The sequence below is a fragment of the Pseudorca crassidens genome, chromosome 3 (genome assembly GCF_039906515.1).
Source record: "Pseudorca crassidens isolate mPseCra1 chromosome 3, mPseCra1.hap1, whole genome shotgun sequence".
Classification (NCBI taxonomy): Eukaryota; Metazoa; Chordata; class Mammalia; order Artiodactyla; family Delphinidae; genus Pseudorca; species Pseudorca crassidens.
In genome coordinates this window covers 32900047-32921660 of record NC_090298.1, presented here as the reverse complement: position 1 = coordinate 32921660, position 21614 = coordinate 32900047, and the positions used below count along the sequence as shown (strand labels likewise).

General features: G+C 39.9%; 1 protein-coding gene across 6 annotated transcripts in view; it reads left to right on the top strand.

The window, feature by feature from the left end:
- Positions 1–21614, top strand: part of DAB2 (DAB adaptor protein 2) — a 169935-nt gene that overhangs the window by 128302 nt on the left and 20019 nt on the right. For all 6 annotated transcript variants that reach the window (XM_067730573.1, XM_067730576.1, XM_067730577.1 and 3 more), the window contains exons 2-4: positions 19100–19292; positions 20272–20411; positions 21115–21213. In XM_067730573.1, coding sequence (XP_067586674.1) covers positions 19202–19292; positions 20272–20411; positions 21115–21213 — 330 coding nt within the window. In that variant the 5' untranslated portion in view covers positions 19100–19201. The remainder of the gene's footprint in view (positions 1–19099; positions 19293–20271; positions 20412–21114; positions 21214–21614) is intronic.

The following is a 21614-nucleotide window of genomic DNA, read 5'->3' as shown; positions in this document are numbered from 1 at the left end:
GAGTAGCTTTATGATTCTGTCTTTAGCCCAAGTAAGACTACAGATTTGCCTACATTTTAAATATTGCTATCTGACAAATTAGTACATCCCTAACGAATTTAATTTTAAAAATGCGGAAAGGCACACGTCACCCTAATATCACTATTCTAAATGTATAAGAAGCAGAAATCTGTCTCTCACCCTACTGCCACCCTTCTTGACCAGCATTTCCTTGCGACTCCTCCTTCTAGTCTTTCAACAGTTATATGGAGAAACATATATACAATGGGAAAATGCTATCTGTTCTGCTTTAAGCAAGGAGCTACAATGACATGACTACTTTAGTCAATAGCTCCCTTTTACAAGTTCCTTTAGTCGCTCACATTTCAAATATCATTATACTTACGTAAGGTTTTATAGAACTGACATTATGGGAATTCTTTTTCTAGGGTCTTAGAATGAAAGTTATAAGACATAATGGCCTTTGATTTTTTTTTTTTTAAGCCACCTTTAGGACATGTTGTTTATTTGAAGTTTGAGGGTCACCAAGCATCATAGTTCGGCAAGATGGGATAACCTTGAATCTGACATTTGAGATTGTTAGACCTTAACCTTTCAGTTAAAAGGCTTTGTTTCCAAAAGATTAACCAAGTAATTAAATGAAAGAAACCGGCAGTTTTGAATCACTCAAAATGGCAAGTTCATGCAACTATCATACTACAAAGCTATCTGACTCTTTGATACCACGGCTCCACACACAGATTTGTCACCACCCCGACCTCTACACCATTGCTCAAAACCTCAAAGTCTTCTCAGCACCGTCTAGACAAAATAGAGTTCTGTTAACCCACCCTAATCCAGTCTGACCTACTTTTCAACCTTTTCCCATCATATAACCCAGCACGGGTTTGGTATTCTAGTCAAGATTACATAAATATCCTTTTCCCATTGCTATCAATTCCTCTTTCCCAAAAGTATTTTCTGGCTAACACCCATTCCACCTATCTGAAGAACTAGATTAATTCTCTCTTTTGCCTGTATTGTTCTAAAACAAAGACATTAAAAGCATAGATATTAGACCCATGTGACTTTCAGGGGGTTGATTAACTTCCGTACTTCAGCTTCTACTCTTGTCAGAAAGGGATGAAGATAAATTTAACTTTTAAAACGTTGGTATTCCTTCTGTGTTTCTTAAAAAACTATTTTTTTTGAATTTCATTTAATTTATTTTTTTATACAGCAGGTTCTTATTAGTTATCCATTTTATACGTATTTGTGTATATATGTCAATCCCAATCTCCCAATTCATCCCACCACCCCCCTAAAAAAACTATTAAAGCCATCCCCAACCCTGAACTCCCAACCCGCTTTACTCTGCTCTTTTTCCAGAGCATCTGTCACCTTCTGAAAGACTATAATCCATTTAAGGCTTTCCCCTGCTAGAGTGTAAACCCTATAAGGGAATAGATCTTTGTTTTGCTCACTGGCATATCCCAAGCGCTAGAAGAGTGCCTGGCACATAGTAGGGATGTAGATTTATGACATGAATTGACTTGTTGGCACTGACCCCTGGCGTTCAGGAGCTAACTTTGTTTCCAGTCTCTAAATCGTAATGGCTTTGAGCAGGGATCCGTCACCAAACCCCATATGCTCTCAACAACATATGAAACAAAGCTGCCTGTATTTGAAGGCCTTTCTGATTTTCTGTTAGCATGGCTTCAGAGCAAACTCTGGGGTAGCCAATGATTTACCATCTGTAGAGTCACACTGACTGAGCACAGTGTGAGACAGATGACATGCTCTTAAAAGTCAACAGGGGTGGGGACTTCCCTGGTGGCGCAGTGGTTAAGAATCCACCTGCCAGTGCAGGGGACACGGGTTCGAGCTCTGGTCCGGGAAGATCCCACATGCCGCGGAGCAACTAAGCCCGTGCGCCTCAACTACTGAGCCTGCGCTCTAGAGCCCGTGAACCACAACTGCTGAGCCCGCATGCCACAACTACTGAAACCCATGTGCCTAGAGCCCGTGCTCCACAACAACAGAAGCCACCACAAAAAGAAGCCCGTGCACCGCAACTAAGAGCAGACCCAGCTCTCCGCAACTAGAGAAAGCCCGCGCACAGCAATGAAGACCCCATGCAGCCAATAAATAAATAAATAAATAAATTTATTTTTTAAAAAAAAAGGAGAGTCAACCGAGGTGGCATTTGACTCTTAAGGGATTTCTTAGGTGGAGGTGCAAATGTAGAATGAAATTTCAGTTAGAGAACCTCAGCGCTGGAGAGAATGACCCTGAGAAAGAAATTTTATTCACATCCTACTTGTGATAATTAGTCCTGAAAGTAAAACTTTGCTTACCTTAGAGAGACTGAGAAAGCATGTTAGTGTTGTTTCTCTCAGTGTTTTCTTTGGTGGAACTCATTGTCTACACACATCTATAGTTTAAGGATCACATTCTGTTTTTTAAAGACATTACAACTATGTTACAAACCACTATATATAAAATAGATAAACAACAAGGTCCTACTGTAGAGCACAGGGAACTATATTCAATATCCTGTAATAATCCACACTGGAAGAGAAGAACAAAACATTAAAACTATAAACATATTCCTAACTTCAAGTTTTACTGCAGTAGAAGGCATCGTTGGGTTATAGCAAAGCTTGATCATTACTTTTTTAAGGATTTGTCTTAACCTCCTGGTCCATAATATTGAGTCTTTTTAATAAAGATTGGATTAGGAACTTAATAGTGGCTTTCAAAGACTTGTCTTTGCACAGGACTATAGAGTTCAGCTAAGGAAACAAATGATCTAATTGCATTCTCTGATGCTAAAAATGCCTACATAATAAAACTAGAAAATAGCAGATGCCACTGTGGAGTGAATCTAAATCTTCAAGGACCTACTGAAGTTCCTTTTATTTAATGACCATATATCACAGGGATCGTAAAGAGAAGCTACAAATGAAGGCCTTATCTAATCACTTATATCCATTCATGTTTTCCTCAAGTATTTAAATGTCAATTACTTAGCAGACACAGAATTTTGCAACAGGTCATTAATGGTTCAGAGAACAGATGAGATTGCTCTAAAAGCTAATGAAACCACTTGCTTAAATATTACATTTTTTATGAATCAAGTAAATTTCCTTCACAGTGAATCATTGATGTTGACATTGCTGTGTAGACTAATGAGAAACCTTTTTGTAGTTGAATATAAATATGACATCTCATAATTGGCCAGGAGGTCTCAGTGCAAGCCCAGCAAAGTGGCCGGCAATAAGGAACCATGCCTACTAGTTCATCTCACGCTAAAACTATAGAGCCGTGTGGCACCCCCATGATTTGTCATCTTAAGAAGGCAATGAAACCCAACAGGGATGGTGTACATGCAGCAGGCCTGGGAGAAGGAAGAATTCTCATCTCATCTGCTTATTCTGGGAAAGTCTCCTCATAGTAAGTCACATTTTTGACCAATCGCTTGCCCTAAAGCCAAGCCTTGACCATTGGGTGATACTTGTGACTGTGAGTGCTAGGCAGGTTATAAATAATAACAATATAAAGGGCAAATACTCGACACAATTTCTTTTTTTTTTTAATTTTGTTGAAGTATAGTTGATTTACAATGTTGTGTTAATTTCTTACAGTTTCTAGCCAAAGCTCTGAGAGCTAGAAAACAGACACACTTCACAGGTTTTTAGTGCAACTGTTAGACAATACAGTATTCTCACTATTAACTTAAGTCAAATTCATTTAACGGGGAAGGAGTAGAGGGTTAACCAACATTAGACTCACACTAACAACATCTGCAGCTGGAGATGATTTTGAATAACAAATTTTAAAAGACACAGACATAGATCTAATAAATGAATCTTTACAGTCCCAAAAGCCAGAGAAACTAGATTGTCTTAGTATATAAATTTATCATTTCAAATCTGTTAAGCTCTTTGGGAAGTAGCAATTCTTTTGTCTCTATATGAATTGATGGTTTATTTAGTTAAGGCGTTTATTGCCTTTTAAAATACCCAAACTGAGTTGTTTATCAGGCTACCAGTGCAGGTTTATAGGAAACAGCATACTGCATTGAACATTACTTCATGTAAGTATAAAGTTAAGACACTGATTACTTCTTCAATCTTGCAAAATAATATCTAGGTCAAAAGTAAAAAAAAAAAAAAATTATGCTGGACCTGGGGAAGAAAAATCTCATTTTCCTAGGCTCCTCCAAGCCATTGGTTAATGCCACCCGAGGAACTTATCTTTAAAAAAAGAGAAAAACAGTAAATGAAATATTCAAGACTCGAGCCTTTGAAAATGGTGTATAATGACATAACCAGGGCAATTTTCTTAGATACCTTGTTTTTATGCAGCTGGTACAAATTTGATTTTTTCCCCCTTTCTCCCAGCTCTGGAATGATTTTAATATTAGAAGAAATGACTTAAGAAAACAATCCAGTGGAATATATGTGTTAGAAAACCTTCAAAGTCACTCTTTAAATTCCAGAATAAACTTTTCGAAATCTGTACAGATTAAGGTGATACTTGAGATCTTTCCTTGTGTTCTTTGATTATTGCAACTAAGAAAGAAAATCAGTAAGCTGTATCTTCATTTTCTAAGAACTCTTAACTTGGTGCTCTGAAACACCACCTCCATTATTTTAACTTCATTTGTAGAATCACTTAAATGATTGCCAAAGGTGGAATAGAAATTGACTTCCTGAAAGCTTCTTTAGATTAATAATGGTTAATGTTTGGAATCATATAGGGGTGGCTTTTTCCCAAAGGCTTTAGTAGATGCAAGGTTCCCTGAATTACTCTTCCAGACTTGCCAATTGTACACCATGATCCCTAAGGTAGATGTCTAGACATGTTTGTGGAAGGGAGGACCAGTTAATGGTGATGACTTACATGATGGTAACAGGTAAAATTTTGGTTGCATTCTCATGAATTTATGCATAGAGTTCATGAAACAAAACCTGTCTCACCTACTTAGACTTTATAAGGGAAAGTCTGATATTAAGTGGTAGGATTTTTTCTTGTAATTGGAACTTCCTTTGCTCATCTATCTCTGCAGTGAATGAACCATATACAGATATTTCGATAAACTAGAACACTTTGTTACATACATTGTTCAATGTAGTTGCTTCAACTGTGAAGCAATTAAAATCCCAAATCTGTTTCATTTAGCATGAGTTAATGTGCTGCCATATAGAATTTTTCCATCCCTCAGTTTAAAAATGCACTGACTTATCCCCATGTGCTTATTTGGTCCAATTCAGGGGTTCCCAACCCCCAGCCGCGGACTTGTACCAGTTTGCAGCCTGTTAGGAACCGGGCCACACAGCAGGAGGTGAGTGGCTGGCAGGCGAGCCACGCTTCATTTGCTGCTGCCCATCGCTCATTACCACCTGAAATGTCTCCCATCCCCCATCCCCCATCCCCCCATCCCCCCAACTCCGTGGAAAAATTGTCTTCCACAAATCCGGTCCCCGGTGCCAAAAAGGTCAGGGACCGCTGCAATACCATTTCCCAAAAAATGAGAGAATAATGATGGCGTGTGAACCTTAGTTCAAGTTCAAGGATGCTTGTGCATTTCCAACACTTTGTCCATCTCACTCTGCAGTAGCTTTTTTTTTTTTTTTTTGGCTGCATGGCATGCAGGATTTTAGTTCTCCAACCAGGGATGGAACCCGTGCCCCCTGCAGCTGGAAGCATGGAGTCTTATCCACTGGACTGCCAGGAAAGTCCCATGCAACAGCTTCTTAGAGTATTTGTGTGCACACAAGTTCAAAGCAGGTGGGCTAGCTATTTCAGACCATTTTTGGAACCTGTCTCCTAAATTTTTAGTACTTGAGTAGAATTAATATATCACCACAAGAAGCAAGAAAACAAGTTGGCAGACTCACCCTTCTCCTTGTCTAACAGAATCTGCAAGTACCTGGGGATTTCTTATCTGTTAACTTATCTAATTTGGCCAGCAACCAAGCACTAAGCAAATGAGCCTATATGCTTATTTCTTCTGGACGAGTTCCCCTGGCCTTTTAGATAGCATTCTGGAGACTTCCTAACCTTCGGCATGGTAGAGCACTGGTGTCGGGTGGGGGGAGAGGGCTGGTTATCAGGTTCCTGGTTCTCTGTAAACCTGAAATTCAACAAATAAATAGAAAGTCCCTTTTTATTTTTATTATTTTTTAAAATATTTACTTATTTATTTGTTTGGCTGCATTGGGTCTTAGTTGCAGCACACAGGATCTTTGTTGTGGCGCACAGGCTTCTCTCTAGTTTTGGTGCTCTGGGCTCCAGAGCGTGTGGGCTCAGTAGTTGCGGCACGCTGGCTTAGTTGCCTCACGGCATGTGGGATCTTAGTTCCCCGACCAGGGGTCAAACCTGTGTCCCTTGCATTGGAAGGTAAATTCTCAACCACTGGCCACCAGGGAAGTCCCCCTTTTTATTTTTAAATGACTCCTTTTTCCTTCATCTTGTTTGAAAACAACCAAATCTTCTCTAAGGGGAATCAGCTAAATCATGAAGATATCCTTTAACTTGTATATTGAATTATGTTTTGGCTTCTGTTTTTCTCTGTGGATTTCACTGTAGTAACTACTAAATTAACCAGGTGATTCAATCTATGGTTTTTATTAGTAGGCTTTTCTCAGAGATTTGCATTTTTTCCTGTTTCTCCTCCTTAGGGCAGTTTACACTAATCACTTTGCAGTAGTGTCTTTCTCAGGCTACAATTAAAGTTTATTTTTAAACGGTTAAAAAAAAATCCTTAAAATGGTAGTTAATATATTCAGCACACAGGTAACAGTAAGTGTTTAAAAAAAAAACCAACCTATTCTTATCTATGGGGTTAGCAGGGCCATTGTCATTCTTGAAGATGAAGCCCAAATGCCCTGTTGGCTGTAGATATCTTGCCCAACTAGAAGAGATTGTGTCAGACGTGGAAACAGGAGCCAGTGGCAAAGTCTCTCATGGAAGGTTAATACCAACTCTAAGGGTAGATTGAACACGAAAACAAAGGGCATATTCTACTGAAAAGGCCACTCAGAACCAGAGATAACATATTAGAATCAAATAACTTAAACTCATCTTGTGTTGGGTCTACATAGGTATAATAAATTTTTCATGGTTTTGGTCTATGTACAGAAATATAACAAAAAAGAAGTCCTGACTGTCTACACACACTTACTACATACACCTCAGTTTGACTACTCTGTGCAGGTGTTACAAGGCAGCTGGATTCTTCTTCCTTTAAACTCTCCAAAATACAGCACATCTCTGAAACGTGAGTTACAGAAAGATACAGAAACACTCAAGCCACGGCTTTGAAGATTATATGAACGTGGGGCTCTGCCTAGGAACGGAAACCACGTTGGAATTTAACATAATTCAGCCAGGTTATTAAAGAAGAAACTAAATATCAAGCAGTGTTTCTTGCACTGGTTTTGGAAAGTTTAAGATGACTTGCCTGCTTTTAAAATGGCCTGATATGGTATATCATAAAATAATCCTACTAGTGTATGTTTGTTTATAGCTTAATGTTTAAAACACAAGTGCCTTATTGTATAGTACAGGAAACTATGCTCAGTAATTTGTAATAACCTATAAGGAAAAAGAATCTGAAAGAATCTGAAAGACCATATATATATATATATATATATGTATATATATATGAACTGAATCACTGTGCTATATACACCTGAAACTACCACCACATTGTAAATCAACTATACTTCAATAAAAAATAAAGTAAAATAAAAAGAAATGCACACATACATGCATCAGAAGATACGTAGTAGAATATTCGTAGAAGCACTGTTCATCACAGCTCCAAAGTGGATAAAATTTGTGGTGTATTCATACAATGAGATATATGGCAATGATAATGAACAAGATACAACATGGCTGGAACTTCATAAATATTATGTTGAATCAAATAAACCAGACACAGAAGCAAAACAAATTTTTTAAGTAAATAAATAAGATGCAGGTGCTTCTAAATAACGTGCTTTCTTGAGCTCTTCTAATATCCACGTGGACTTTCAAGATGACTATTGTAATGGCACTCAAGTAGAAAGTGCAACATGTTTAACAGTTAAGATTTACATATGCAAGCATCATAGGTGAAATCACAGAGGGGCTCAAATGAACAAACTGTGTATCCTGAAGTCCATGTGCTAGGTGTTGCTACATGGCTGGGCTGACGTCATTCAGATTATTTCATTTGGGAACGAGAAAGCACAACTTGATACTGTGCATGCTAGGAAACAAACTGCTAAGATTCATTTGTATGATTTATTTAAAAACTAGCTTGGAATTAGGAAGAGGGGTGAGTTTTGGTAGAAGTATGTTAAAGTAACCTGGGAAGGATAGACATGAAAACGATGAAGTATTTGCTGGTCAGCTGGGTAAGTACACGTAGATATGAGGGAAGATTATTGAAGGTAGGAATAGTGTCAGCGTATTGGCCTAGAAATCAAATGTGCAATGACAATCCTTTTCCCTCATTCTGATTCATTGGTATTTTGACTACATTTTCCTGTAAGGGACAAGCATAATATCCACTGTACATTTAGATGCCAAATTCAAAGTAAAAATCATGTGTTTTTGTGTTTTTGTATCATAATGCTTCTCAAATTATTGCCCCAGAGGCCCTGCGATAGAAAAATTCCAGAGGCTTCCATGTTAGTAGTTTTGGCTTGTTTTTTTTTTTTTAATTTCAAACCCTAAAATATTTCATATAAATTTTTCAATCCTTAGAATACTCTCTTCCCTTGCCTTTAGGATGGGAGGGAAGCAGAATGAAGTATAGTGTTCTACTTTACCATCTAATAGTACAAAATAGAGTTCTTCTAAACTCAGATTTTAAAACTGGTTTATTCCATCCACCCATTCTGGTTATCTATGAACGTTTAGCTTTTCAGAATCTTATTCCTTCCACTTGCTTTTTTGGTATACTTTCTAGTTACTATCGCTTCATAACTAGACCAGACTCGGTGAGGACCCCCTTCTGTCACTGTCAGCATGGTGTTCCCAGCGTTATGACAGCACCAGTGTGAGCTACTGTGCTACCACTAAACCATGATGGGTTTGGCCACTAAAGCAAGTGCTCTGGTGACTGAGGCAGGTGCTACTCTCTCAGGTCCTGCAGTGGTGACTCAGGGTGGGGGGAGAAGTGCTCTGCAGAGTTCCATCATGTCCCCACAGGCCCTCTAGTCACACAGCTCGTTCAATGTGCTCACACATATCACCTACCAGCCAGGGTACTGAGGCCTGCCCAAAGTGCCAACATACCTTCTTGGCTGGGTTCGATGGGAACCCTGACATTTGAGCCCAGGTCTTGAGTCTAGACGTTTTGTCTTCTACTCGTTCCTCAGACATAAGGAGTTTTTCCACCCCTCCCTCCCATCTCTGCCCACACACACCACCCCATGTTGGACCACTTCAATCCACTGGCCATTTCCCAGAAATGTCTTGGCTTGGTATACATATTTACCCACTAGATCGTCAGCCTTTGTCAAGCCTCTCCTACCCCCTCAAAAGCCACACTATCCTTTCCCCCAGAACAATGGATTCCTAATAGCCTTTCCTAGAATTAAAGGGAATCACTCCTAGCTCCTTCCATAGGTGACTTGGTAGCTCACTAATAGAAAGAGAAGCAGCTAATAAGGTAGTTCAAGATGATACTTAATATTATGAACTTCACTCAAGGATGCAGTCATTACCTTACCAATCTCTCTTCACCACATAGCTCCTGAGGGACAAGTGAAAAACGGACAATAGCAACAGATAAGGAACAAATACCACATCGTTAGGGGGATCAGGGCCCAATAACCACCAAATGCAGAGCTCTGGTAAATCTAGGTTGAAGCACACTGCACACTAGACCAGAAATCCCCCATTCTCTTTTCCATGTCAAGTTGCACCCACTACATCACCCTGCCCAGCTCGCTCGAGATATACAGAGCACATGTACCATAGCCTAGTTGAGCCAGTCCAAATGGTCCCTGGTGTCAGGGTTACCACAGCTACCCCAAATGATCCGATGCTAGCAATGTAAAGCAGTGGCACAAACATGATTTGCAAATCTCCAAAGTATCAATGTCACTTCCTTCCCTTTGTAGACGGGAGCTAAAGGATAAAGTTGGATTTCAGTTTTCCTATTCTGTTCAGTCTAAGCTGGAGGAAGTCATACTCAAAAACTGGGGTAGAACGATTAGCTGAGATGTTAAAGTTGAGATGGGTATACTCTCTCATGTCAATTAATCCAACCCCAAGCTTCATGTGTCTGTATTCACAAAAATTCCACACAGCCCAACGACCGCAGAGATATTCCAACAGTACTTTCTCTCTTAGAGTTTGATTAGGTGTAAGGAGGGATTCTAGAATCAGTCTGCTATGCCTTTGTTCATACAAGCATGTTAACTTGTGCCCAGCTTGCCAAGAGGCTAGAGCATACTCTAATTGTGAATCTGCACATTCTACTTTTTCTAACCCTAGTAAAGTGTTCAAAATAACAGTCATGGCACTGAAACAACTAAGTAATGTGACTGCAAAATTGATGGTAAATAATACTTCAGTTAGACTAGTGAGCTATTTTTAGACATTTCTAGTGAATCTGCTGCATTGCCCAGTCTAGAGAATGGGCCTTCATTCAGATAACATTAAGCTCCTTCTTAAAGCCTTAAACTCTCCCAAACACTTTTATTATGATGACTATTCTTTAGGCCCTGTTAGGAGATACTCCTAATAAAAAGTTATTTTAAAAACAAAATGGGTGGAGGTGAATACAAAATTAGGAGAGGTCATAATGAGTCAAGAATAGTGGAAAGGGCTTCCCTGGTGGTGCAGTGGTCGAGAGTCCGCCTGCCGTTGCAGGGGACGCAGGTTTGTGCCCCGGTCTGGGAGGATCCCACATGCCATGGAGCGGCTGGGTCCGTGAGCCATGGCCGCTGAGCCTGCGCGTCCGGAGCCTGTGCTCCGCAACGGGAGAGGCTTCAACAGTGAGAGACCTGCGTACCGCAAAAAAAAAAAAAAAGAATATTGGAAGTTGGAAGTTGCCAACTCAAGAACTCAAACTTCCTATCGTGCTTTAAAAACAACAACAACAACAACAAAAAACCACTAAAAGGCCAAGCCCTGAATAGTAGAGAATGTACTGAAATAATGTGAATTCTTTGATCTGTGGGTTGCATCTCAAACCTAGCCAAATACTTTCTTCCAAGCAGCCAAATTAACATTAATGAGCCAGTTTGACCAAGCAGGACTCCAGCTACATAGGCAAAAGAGAATCCAGTGACAATGTATCATTAGACCACATAAAATCCTTTTTCTGTTTTGGTTCAGAAAACATCTATGAAAGTCCATGTTCAAACTATTCTGCTAAATTATCTTCTTGTTGTTGGCTTGGTATATCTACTAAATGGGAGGTGTTCTTGGTTCAGTCTCTATATCATGGGCCTTGTACAGCCTTCTTAAAACACAGTTTTAAAAAAAAGCTGACTCGGGCTTCCCTGGTGGCGCAGTGGTTGAGAGTCCGCCTGCTGATGCAGGGGACACGGGTTTGTGCCCCAGTCCGGGAAGATCCCACATGCCCCGGAGCGGCTGGGCCCGTGAGCCATGGCTGCTGAGCCTGTGCGTCCGGAGCCTGTGCTCCACAACGGGAGAGGCCACAACGGTGAGAGGCCCGTGTACCGCGAAAAAACAAAAACAAAACAAAACAAAAAGCTGACTCGTACATCTCTAGAAATAAGACACTAGAGTCTCATTTTAGGATCTAGATTTCTCCTGGTACCAACTCTTATCCACAACCAGCTGTTTAACAGTTAGACAAGTTATATACTCTTCCTTGCCCTCAGTTCCCTAATCTTTATAATGAAAGGGTATGACCAAATTATTCCCTAGGTCTCTTCCAGCTCAGTAGTCTAACCCACTTGGTATTTCTTTAAGGGGACAAAGGATTATGGAAGTTAGACTACTGTACCTCAAAGTTGTCGGTACATTAGAATCATCTGCGAATCTTGAAAATATATTGGTGCCTGCATCTCTTCCTTCATGGATTCTGAACTAACGGATCTGGGTGTGACATGGACTTCAGCGTCTTAAGAGCTCCACATAAAATTCCCCAAGGGGTGTGAGGTCGACCTTCTCAACTGCCAATGGTAACGATGTAGGCTGAGATTTGACTCGGGATTCATTAGAGCAGGCCTCTCTGCATAACTTAGAGTAGTTTTTATGCCCACAGTCCTGTTCCTGTCAGGACCTACCTTAGTCACAGAAGCCAGAGTTGGACAGGATGTGGCTCTAACAGTGTTTCTTCTTACTAGCTGTTCACCTATTGGCCCTGCTTGTTCTAAAATCGTTTAAACACTTGCTGTGGAAGAGCAGTGTTGGCTACAACACAAGACTGCCTACACGACACAGTGTCCATGAAACCTAGCTGTGATTTAATCACAGCTGCCATTTGTTGAGCGCTTTCTGTATGGGAGGCACTGGGGTCTCTACATCAGTTCTTACTGATGTTTATAACAGCTCTGCAAGCTGTATTCCCATTTTACAGGTGGAGAAATGAATATTAGATAAGTTGCCTCAAGCCACTGTGCTAGCAAGTAGTGAAAGTATGTAAGATTTCTAAGCCTGAACTCTGAGCTGCTATACTATCTCACCTCTACGCAGAATGAACTGTCTGAGGAACTCTTAACTCTGGTCTGACTTGATTCCAAAAATAGGGGAAAATTTTCTGGTTCAGAGCTTTATAGGTCCTATCAGTCCTGCAGCATCCTTCCTAGGGGTTAACAGCAATGGTACGTGCTCTCTGTAAATGCGTAACTAGTGTATACCTCCTTGACTCAGGCATGTTTTGTTCCTGAGGCCCCTACAGCAGCGTCAGCATTTACAAGAAAATCTCGTAAGGACTCCTTTTCAGTGTGTGTTAACATAATCTTATTTCCCCAGTTAAATAGGCTGCAAAAATCTTACTGTCTACTGTCAACTTGGCCTTTGCGGAGAAGAATAAACCTTCCTAAAAGCATAGAAAGTCAAGCAGTTAAAGGAGAATAGCTTTACATCAAATACCAGAAACTTGGCTGCCTCATTTCTGGCAAGGTCCCTTATTCTCAAAAGGCTACTTTGAAGATAGTGGTGAAGGCTGTTTGCTGCCCTCTTGGACCTCGAGATCTGCCCTAGAGGTTAATATTTCACATGTCCTAGTTCATTAGCTCAGCTGAGACAGGCATAAAGTTCCAAAGGACAAGAAAGCACATTTCTGACCTGTACAAAGTGCTGGACACTAGCAAAGACATTTATGTTGCTTTGTTCTTGATTCTCCTTAACTCGCTTTCCTGTGTCTATTTTACGTGGCTCTGTCCGGAAAGTTAATTGATATGTTAAAGTCAATGGGCTTATGACTTTGAGACCATCTGAAAAAATACAGGTTAAAATCAGTGAATTAAAAAAAAAAAAAAGTTAAGTGCAGCAGCATATATAGTAGGAAAGGGAACACAGATCATGTTCAGTTTGAGCCCAGCGACTTATTAGTGGTTGATCTTGTGTTACCGAGTCCATTTCAGTATTCATAAAATAGATACACCGTCTATTCCATAGAGCTGCCAGGGTAAGTGTTTTAAGGACTTGGTAGGTTAGGTGTTTGTGCCATCCCCCTTAACATTAAAAACAAGTCCTCTACCATTTGTGGAATGGGGCTACCGTTAAATAAGTTCTTAACTCAAGTTATTCCTTTTACCAGCATTGAACCTGACCAAGAAAATATCTCTCTGCTCAGGATAATAGGTGAAAAGATAGACTGGGAGGGAGGTGGCAAACATGTGTCATGATATTGCTTTAGAACGCTGTAATCATTAATTAGAATCATTGCTGATACCAATACACTCCTATTGGTGGAAAAGGTAAGGAGGAATAAGGAGGCACCAGCCAAATTGGTCCCTACACAAATTTGTCCCTTCTGAGTATTCCAAAGTGATTGCATGAATCACTTTAAGTGCTAAATAAACTATAGCAGATTGTTTTCTAGTGCAAAGGACATAGTCATCTGAAGATGACTCACACAGTCTTCTGGTATACATTTCTCAGAGCCTTCTCAGAAATCCAAAAAAAACGTGTTGCAGAATCTCTCGCGGTCATCTGATTCTTGTGCCATGGGAAGGGCAAGTCCCCACATGGTTTGTATTAAGTCCAAAATCCAAGTTAGATATCTTCACTCAAATGAAGCTAATTTTATTGACTCAGCATAGTTTCATTTACAACTTTCTATTCTATATTGGCCTTAAAAAGGAGTCAAAATTGATGGGGAGCTCTTCGTGTGACCTTTTGTATATGTTTTTGAACTTTAATTAGTAATCCCTTTTTTATGATAACATCCCTTGTGTGTCTGTTTCCTGATTAGTTTTTGGTCCTTGATCAGAAGAGTCCCTGGGACTAAACCCAGTGAATGAGAAGGACTAGACCTGCTGGTTGTCCTACACCCACTTGTTCCCCTTTATTAAAAAATCCCTTAGCTTAGTGCAATCTAGACACTTTCTTCAGCAATGCCTAGGTTTGGGAAAGCAGTCACGGGAAATTGTAGGGCATCTTTTGGCCCCCAGGTCCCTTTTTCATGCCCAAAGCCTTTCCAAAAATCAGTTCATTATAAAACCTGCTAAAGGTTTTATGAGCACAGCTGACAATTCTGTAATATTGTTGGAAGGATTATGCATTTGAATTTTAAACACTGGATTTAAGTTGATGATTCCTACGGAGGGACCTAAGTCTGGAAGCAAGACTTCTTCTGTCTACCACATGTCAAATGGTAACTTGGACATTTGGGAAATCTGTTCTCTTTAAACCTGTGGAGAAAGAATGTTTATCACTCTGGTATACACATAACTGGATGTACACTTCTGTTAAAATTTTTCGATAAACTTTAATGGTTCTTTGTAAGGGGATTTATCTTTGAGTCTTGGAGCCTATGGGCAGAATCTACCTTCCAATCATTTCAGGGAGCATGGATACCTTTTCAATTGTATGGCCTACAATGGAGACCTGCCCTTGGCTATTACAACCCACCATACACATCCATCTTCTTCAAGGAATAAGCTAAGATGCTAAAGAAACCTTTTCTCCCTACTTCTTTCTCCCTTGCCCCTTGTAACTGCTCATCCCCAACAGTGAAAGGATATAGTCAAAAGATACCAAGTACCTTAAAATAATCCCAGTGCTGTGAAAAGTTGTAGTTCAGTATCTAACAAGAGAAATTTTTTGCTGTAAAACCAAGGTAGCACCACTCACTTTAGAGCTCTTCCATTTTGGCCCTGTCTGCCAACACCAGATTTGATGCTGGTTTTGAGTTATAAGGTTGTTATATCTTGTATCACCTTTATGACTAAACCGCACACCATTCCCTCTCTCAAGCCCCCTCAAAGTGCTCTGTGGCGCTTCTCAAATTCCATTAAAATACTCTCACTTTAGGACAAAACTTCCCATGTTTAATGAGCTAATAAGTCTTTTCTTCTCGGAAATAATATGTATGCTACAGAAAAGTATGGTATCAGCTTCAAAGGTGAGTGACAAACGTTTATGCCAGGTTACTTTCCAGCCAGAATTGGAGGGGAGGAAGGGAAAGTCTTCAGGGACAAATAGGTAACTGGGATGGGCAGGAAAATGGGGGAAACGGGAGCTATGCTAATTTGAAAAGGGAAGGAGTCAAAACCAAAATGTTTTCTAAAAGAAATGAGAAGTATTGGGGTTTCTATCCAAGAATGAAAGAAAAGGATGTTGAAGATAAGTAGGGGTAAAATATTTGAGTCCATATATAAAGTGAAAAAGTCTCAATCTTTGTCCTAAATGCAAGGGGAGCCCCAAGATTAAGTAGGAAATCTTTCAATGTTATTCTAAAATTTAGGGGGCTTCATCATTTAACAACAAAAATCCGGATTATCCCAATTCAATAAACACAAGCCATGGACTGGAGCTTCAGGGTTGTCATGGGAGCAAAAAATGGTGGGAAAAGGGCTCTCAAAGAGGTGTAGGTGTCTGATGCATGCAGTCGGATACCCCCAAAAGGATGAAGGCGAAGTAATTGGATTTGGTCAAGAGAGCCATTAGCAGCTGAAGTTGACTTCCTGCGACTAACGTTAAGATGAACAGTCCTATGAGGGGAAGGGGATAGGAAAAGGTGGAGGGTAAGTGCCCTCAATTTTAGATGTTTAGATCATAAGATGATAACTGGAGGACTACAGGGTCACACAGAAGTGTTTTCCTTATTTCTAAGATGAGACGAGCCACTGATAAAAGAAAGGGCCCACTGGGGAGAAGGTGAGGATGCAGGAGGATGAACGTTGATGTGTCTCCTTAGATCAGAGCTTATCTCACCTCCTGACATTGTTAATGTGGACAAATATCCTCTTGATTTGGGATACGTTTTCTGAAATTAAGAAAATTATTATTGGCTTCCTGAAATTAGAAGAGTGTGGATATGACAAAGAGATTTATCATGTTGTCAGGAAATAAATCTTGGAAACATGAAGCCAACCAAGGCACACAAAATAGAGGTGGTGTATTCGTTTCCAAGGGCTGCCATAACAAATTACAAAAAACTGGGTCACTTGAAACAACGGAAATATATTCTCGCACAGTCTTGGAGGCCAGAAGCCCCCAAATCAAAGTGTCATTGGAGTTCATTCCTTCTGGAGGCTCTGAGGGAGAGCTCATTCCATGCCTCGCCCTTAGCACCTGGTGGACGTTGGCAGTCCTTGGCGTTCCTGATTTGTAGGTGTATCAATCCCATCTCTACCTCTGTCTTCATATCGCTTCCTCCATGTGTCTCTGTGTCTCAAACTTCCCTTTGCCTTTCTTTTATAGTGACATTTGTTACAGAATTTAGGACACTCCCTAAATCTAGGATGATCCCATCTCAAGAGCCTTAACTTAAAGACAATTGCAAATACCCTTTTCTCAGATAAGGTCACATACAAAGGTTCATGGGTTAGGACTTGGATGTATCTTTTTTGCGGGGAGGTGAGGGGCACTATAAGTATATAATAGAGCATCTCTGTAGCGAACATGAGGCTTCCCATGTGAGACTCATCAGTGTAGTGTTTAAGGAACTCTGGCTTGGGGCCAGACAGCCTGGGTTGGAGACCTGGTTTCAACTTAGCAGCTGCGTTGTTTAAAACCTCTGTGCCTTGGCTTTCCCTCTGGAAAAGTGAAATAATACTGTATCATAATACTCATAGGGTTACCATGAACGTTCTGCAGTTAATACAGTTAAAGGGCTAATAGTGCCTGGCCCCCAACTAAATCTTGAGTAAATAAGGCTTTGAGTCCCCTATAGTCTTCATCTGTAAATAGACTGCCTCCCCAGCCACCTACCAGTCAGGTGTCTTTGGGCAAAATTAACTACTAATGGGACTTCCCTGGTGGTCCAGTGGGTAAGACTCCATGCTCCCAATTCAGGTAGCCCGGGTTCGATCCCTGGTCGGGAAGATAGATCCTGCATGTTTACCAAAACTAAGAATCTGCATGCCACAACTAAGAAGCCTGCATGCCACAACGAAGATCCCACATGCTACAACGAAGACCCGGCACAGCCAAAATGAATAAATAAATATTAAAAAAAAATTTTTTTTAATTTTTAATAAAAAAAATTAATGACTAAATCTTCAGATGAAATAATTCAGATAACATTAATCGTATACAGGTTTGTGTAATTGTGTATGTATGTATTTTAAAAGACTATTAAGATTATAAAAAATGAAGAGAGCTTTTGGGGGTAAGATGAATGTACCAGCCCATTCATGGTCTTCACAGGATTACAACACCATGAGTGGCTTTTCTTTGCTTTAGTCTTCAGTTCACATCGAAAGTTAACCTTTCCTAGCGCTCTCAGGAGCTGTGTAGAAATTTTCACTCCTGGGAGGTGAAAGAACCTTTTGAAATGTTAGTTTTGACTTCTGTGTGCTAGCAATGACGACTTTTTTTTTGTTTTACCTACCGTGATACATAGGGGAGCTTTGTGGAGCACATACCAAAGGGTTCTGAGGATAGTAATACTAAATAATAACACAAGATATGTACAATGAGACACCCCAAAAATCCATTCTTTCCCTGATATGTGCGTTAGTGTCAAAAATGGATGGCTTTTAAAATACAGTGCTTAGATAGCTCTGGAGATCATGTGCAGAATCTTAATACTTAAAAAATATTTATCTATGAATAAGATAAAATTCATAACTCTCCTCATCACTCTCTATATAGTTACATGATTTTTTGAGGAACCAGAATTTTTTTTTTTTTTTTTTGCAGTACGCGGGCCTCTCACTGCTGTGGCCTCTCCCGTTGCAGAGCACAGGCTCCGGACGCGCAGGCTCAGCGGCCATGGCTCACGGGCCCAGCCGCTCCATGGCATGTGGGATCCTCCCGGACCCGGGCACAAACCCGTGTCCCCTGCATCGGCAGGCGGACTATCAACCACTGCGCCACCAGGGAAGCCCAGGAACCAGAATTTTTAATGCCCAATTTCAGATGCCAGTTGCAATCTTCTCAGCTCAGCATTCAATTTATTTAAACTTTGCTATGAAAACTTATTCATCTACGTGTGACACGTTTTGATCCCTATCTTTAATACTACATTTTTATGCCAAAGTTCCAATATGAATTTCTGAGCTAGATAATAACATTATTTTTAAATTTTAATGAGATATAGTTGATTTACAGTATTATATGTTTCAGATGTACAACAGAGTGATTCACAGTTTTTAAAGATTATACTCCATTTATAGTTATTATAAAATATTGGCTATATTCCCCATGCTGTACAATATATCCTTGTAGCTTTTTTATTTTATACATAGTATCAATAGTTTGTACCTATAATCACATTAAGTGTTATCAGATATCAACTACTTAAAGAAACATCTGGTAAATACCCTCTTGGTATTTTGGAAACTACAAAGGAAACAGTCCTACCCACTCCCCTGCTGTCAGAGTTCAGTCTAACAGAGAAGAAAGAACAAAATGAGTCTGAAGAACTACGCTCCCAAATCACGGGTTGTGGGCCTATTAGGACATAAAGTCTGGGTTTGCTATGTTATGATCTCATTATGCCTCTAAACTCTGCCCACAGGTGTCTGCAGCAGGTTATGTTTGTTTGAGACATCTCCATCGGGGATCGCTGGGTGTCACTAAGTGTCTGCTGGTGCTGGAGTTGGCTGTCTGCCTCCTTGCCATGTCTAACGAAGCAGAAACAAGTGCAACTAATGGTCAGCCTGACCAACAGGCGGCACCAAAGGCACCGTCAAAGAAGGAAAAGAAGAAAGGTATGAAGAGGTCCTCTTGAGGCCAATGAGGGGAGCTAGTGGTGGTTACCAGTGACGAAGTGTGACGTTCAAGGCAAAGTAAGAGCTGGCCCTTGCCTTAATTCAATCTCAGCCAAGTGTCAACTTTTCCTAAACAAGAAAGTAAGACTTTGGCAGAGGAGATTGGTCCGATCCATATACAATAAGACGTATCTCTGAACTCTGTGGTTGTACCAATTTGGGTCCTGCTGGGAAGCTTTCATACATCTTGTTCAGTTGGGAAACGCAACTATCAAGTATTACATGGTTATCTTTCAGTAACCTATATACCACTTTGCTTTACTGAAGTAGCCGTTTTATAAAAAATCAAGATCTTTATTTTATGACACCCTCTTCTTTTGACCTGAAGTACCACTAGAAAGTGTCAGCATCCTTAATCATTCATAGTTTGAGAATATGCCGTGATTTCCTTGCCTTTCATGTCCACGCTTTAGAAATGGGAATGAGAAGAGAAGCAGAAGAAGTTATAAAGATGGACAATTATCTTAGTTATTTCCAAGGGAATTTACCCACAATTCTCTTTCACTTTATTGACAGTTCAAAGATGCTAGTAAATTGTGCAGTGGCTTATTTTCCTTTCATTAAAAAAAAGTATTATCCTCCTTATATTCTTTTTAAAAATGATTTTTAAAACTATGCTGAAGAATATCCCCCAATCCCATCTCACATATTCCCGTAAGTTTCCCATAACTCAGCCCAGTCTGCATCTTTAAGAGTTTATTTTCTCTCCGCCCCAATGCCATACACAGTTTTACACAGTGTGATTTTTTTACTCAAAGGAAGTAAGGATAAGGGTAGAATATTGCATACTTGATCAATTGTAGAATAATCAAGATATTTACTACTCAGATTTTTAGATCCTGGGGCATATTTGGTCATACCTGGGGCTGATATTTCAATACATTTATAAACTTTATCCTCTATTTCGTTCTTTTCTCAGGCACTGAAAAGACAGATGAATATCTTTTGGCCAGATTCAAAGGGGATGGTGTGAAATACAAGGCCAAGCTAATCGGCATTGATGATGTGACCGATGCAAGAGGGGATAAAATGAGCCAAGATTCTATGATGAAACTAAAGGTAAAGGGGAAAAGCATACTTTGTCTCTATCTTAAGCAAATATGCAGCAGAGGAAATGATATTAGAAGTTTGTATTTACCTATATCTCAATTATTTGAAAGAAAAACTTTTCTAATCACGTAATTGATCCAGCGGTGCTGCATTTTATGAGAAGCCATGAGTTTGTTTGCATATATTGAGTGCTGTCTAGAGACCTGATTTAATCAAGTGTAGCAGGACCCTAGATGCCTTTTCCTTTGAGAAGACCAACTTTCTGAGCCTGGAAGTATTCAGGTAAAATTCAGGAGTCGGCTTCAAAACTGGTGTTCTTTAGTGTTAGCCCTTTGGTTTTTTTAAAATTTTAAATTCTAATATTGCCATGCTGTGAAACTAATGAAGGAAGTAATACTCATTAAATAAGACAAGGCCTAGAAGGAACATCTTTGAATATGTTTGAAGATCTCTGGTCTAGTCTTCTTGTCTTTGCCAATGACTGTTTGGAGGCCAAGGGAATGAGGACTTGTCCAAGTTCACAGAGCTGACTAGTAATTGCCTGGCTCAATGCCTTCTATTTCATCCTGCTGTCTCTTATGAAAGATGCCTAATCCTTTCATAGATGGTAAACCAAGCTGAAAACAAAGCTGATTGCCTTCTAAAATTTTAGAGTCAGAAGCATCATAGGGTTCTTTTAACTAGATTTTTCTTGTTTTCCCAATTTCATCAGGGAATGGCGGCAGCTGCTCGGTCTCAGGGACAACACAAACAAAGGATCTGGGTCAACATTTCTCTTTCTGGAATAAAAATCATTGATGAGAAAACTGGGGTAAGAATTCACTTTCACTGACACCTTTCTGACCACCTGAGTCTGACAACTAATTTGCGACATAAATTTCAGCTCCCCTCTTCCCTTTTCAAAATTCTGTAGGGAAAAAAAAAATTACATATTACTGCACTCCTCCAGAAGTAACAGGCAAAAAACAGATAGGGTAGGAGGTGAGGGGTCAAGATACTTTATTTTGAAACTTTTTTCCTATAATAGATGCGGACCTCAAGTCTATAAGTCTAACCTAAACACTGGTATGCCATAGATATCAGTTAGGTATTTTTTGGACCAAGATATACAGCACGAGATCAACTAACCACTGGTTTGTGATGCTATCATAGATCTATGTATGGGTCTCATTTTAATATAAGGTCACGGGTGAACTTACTGGCTAACCAAAC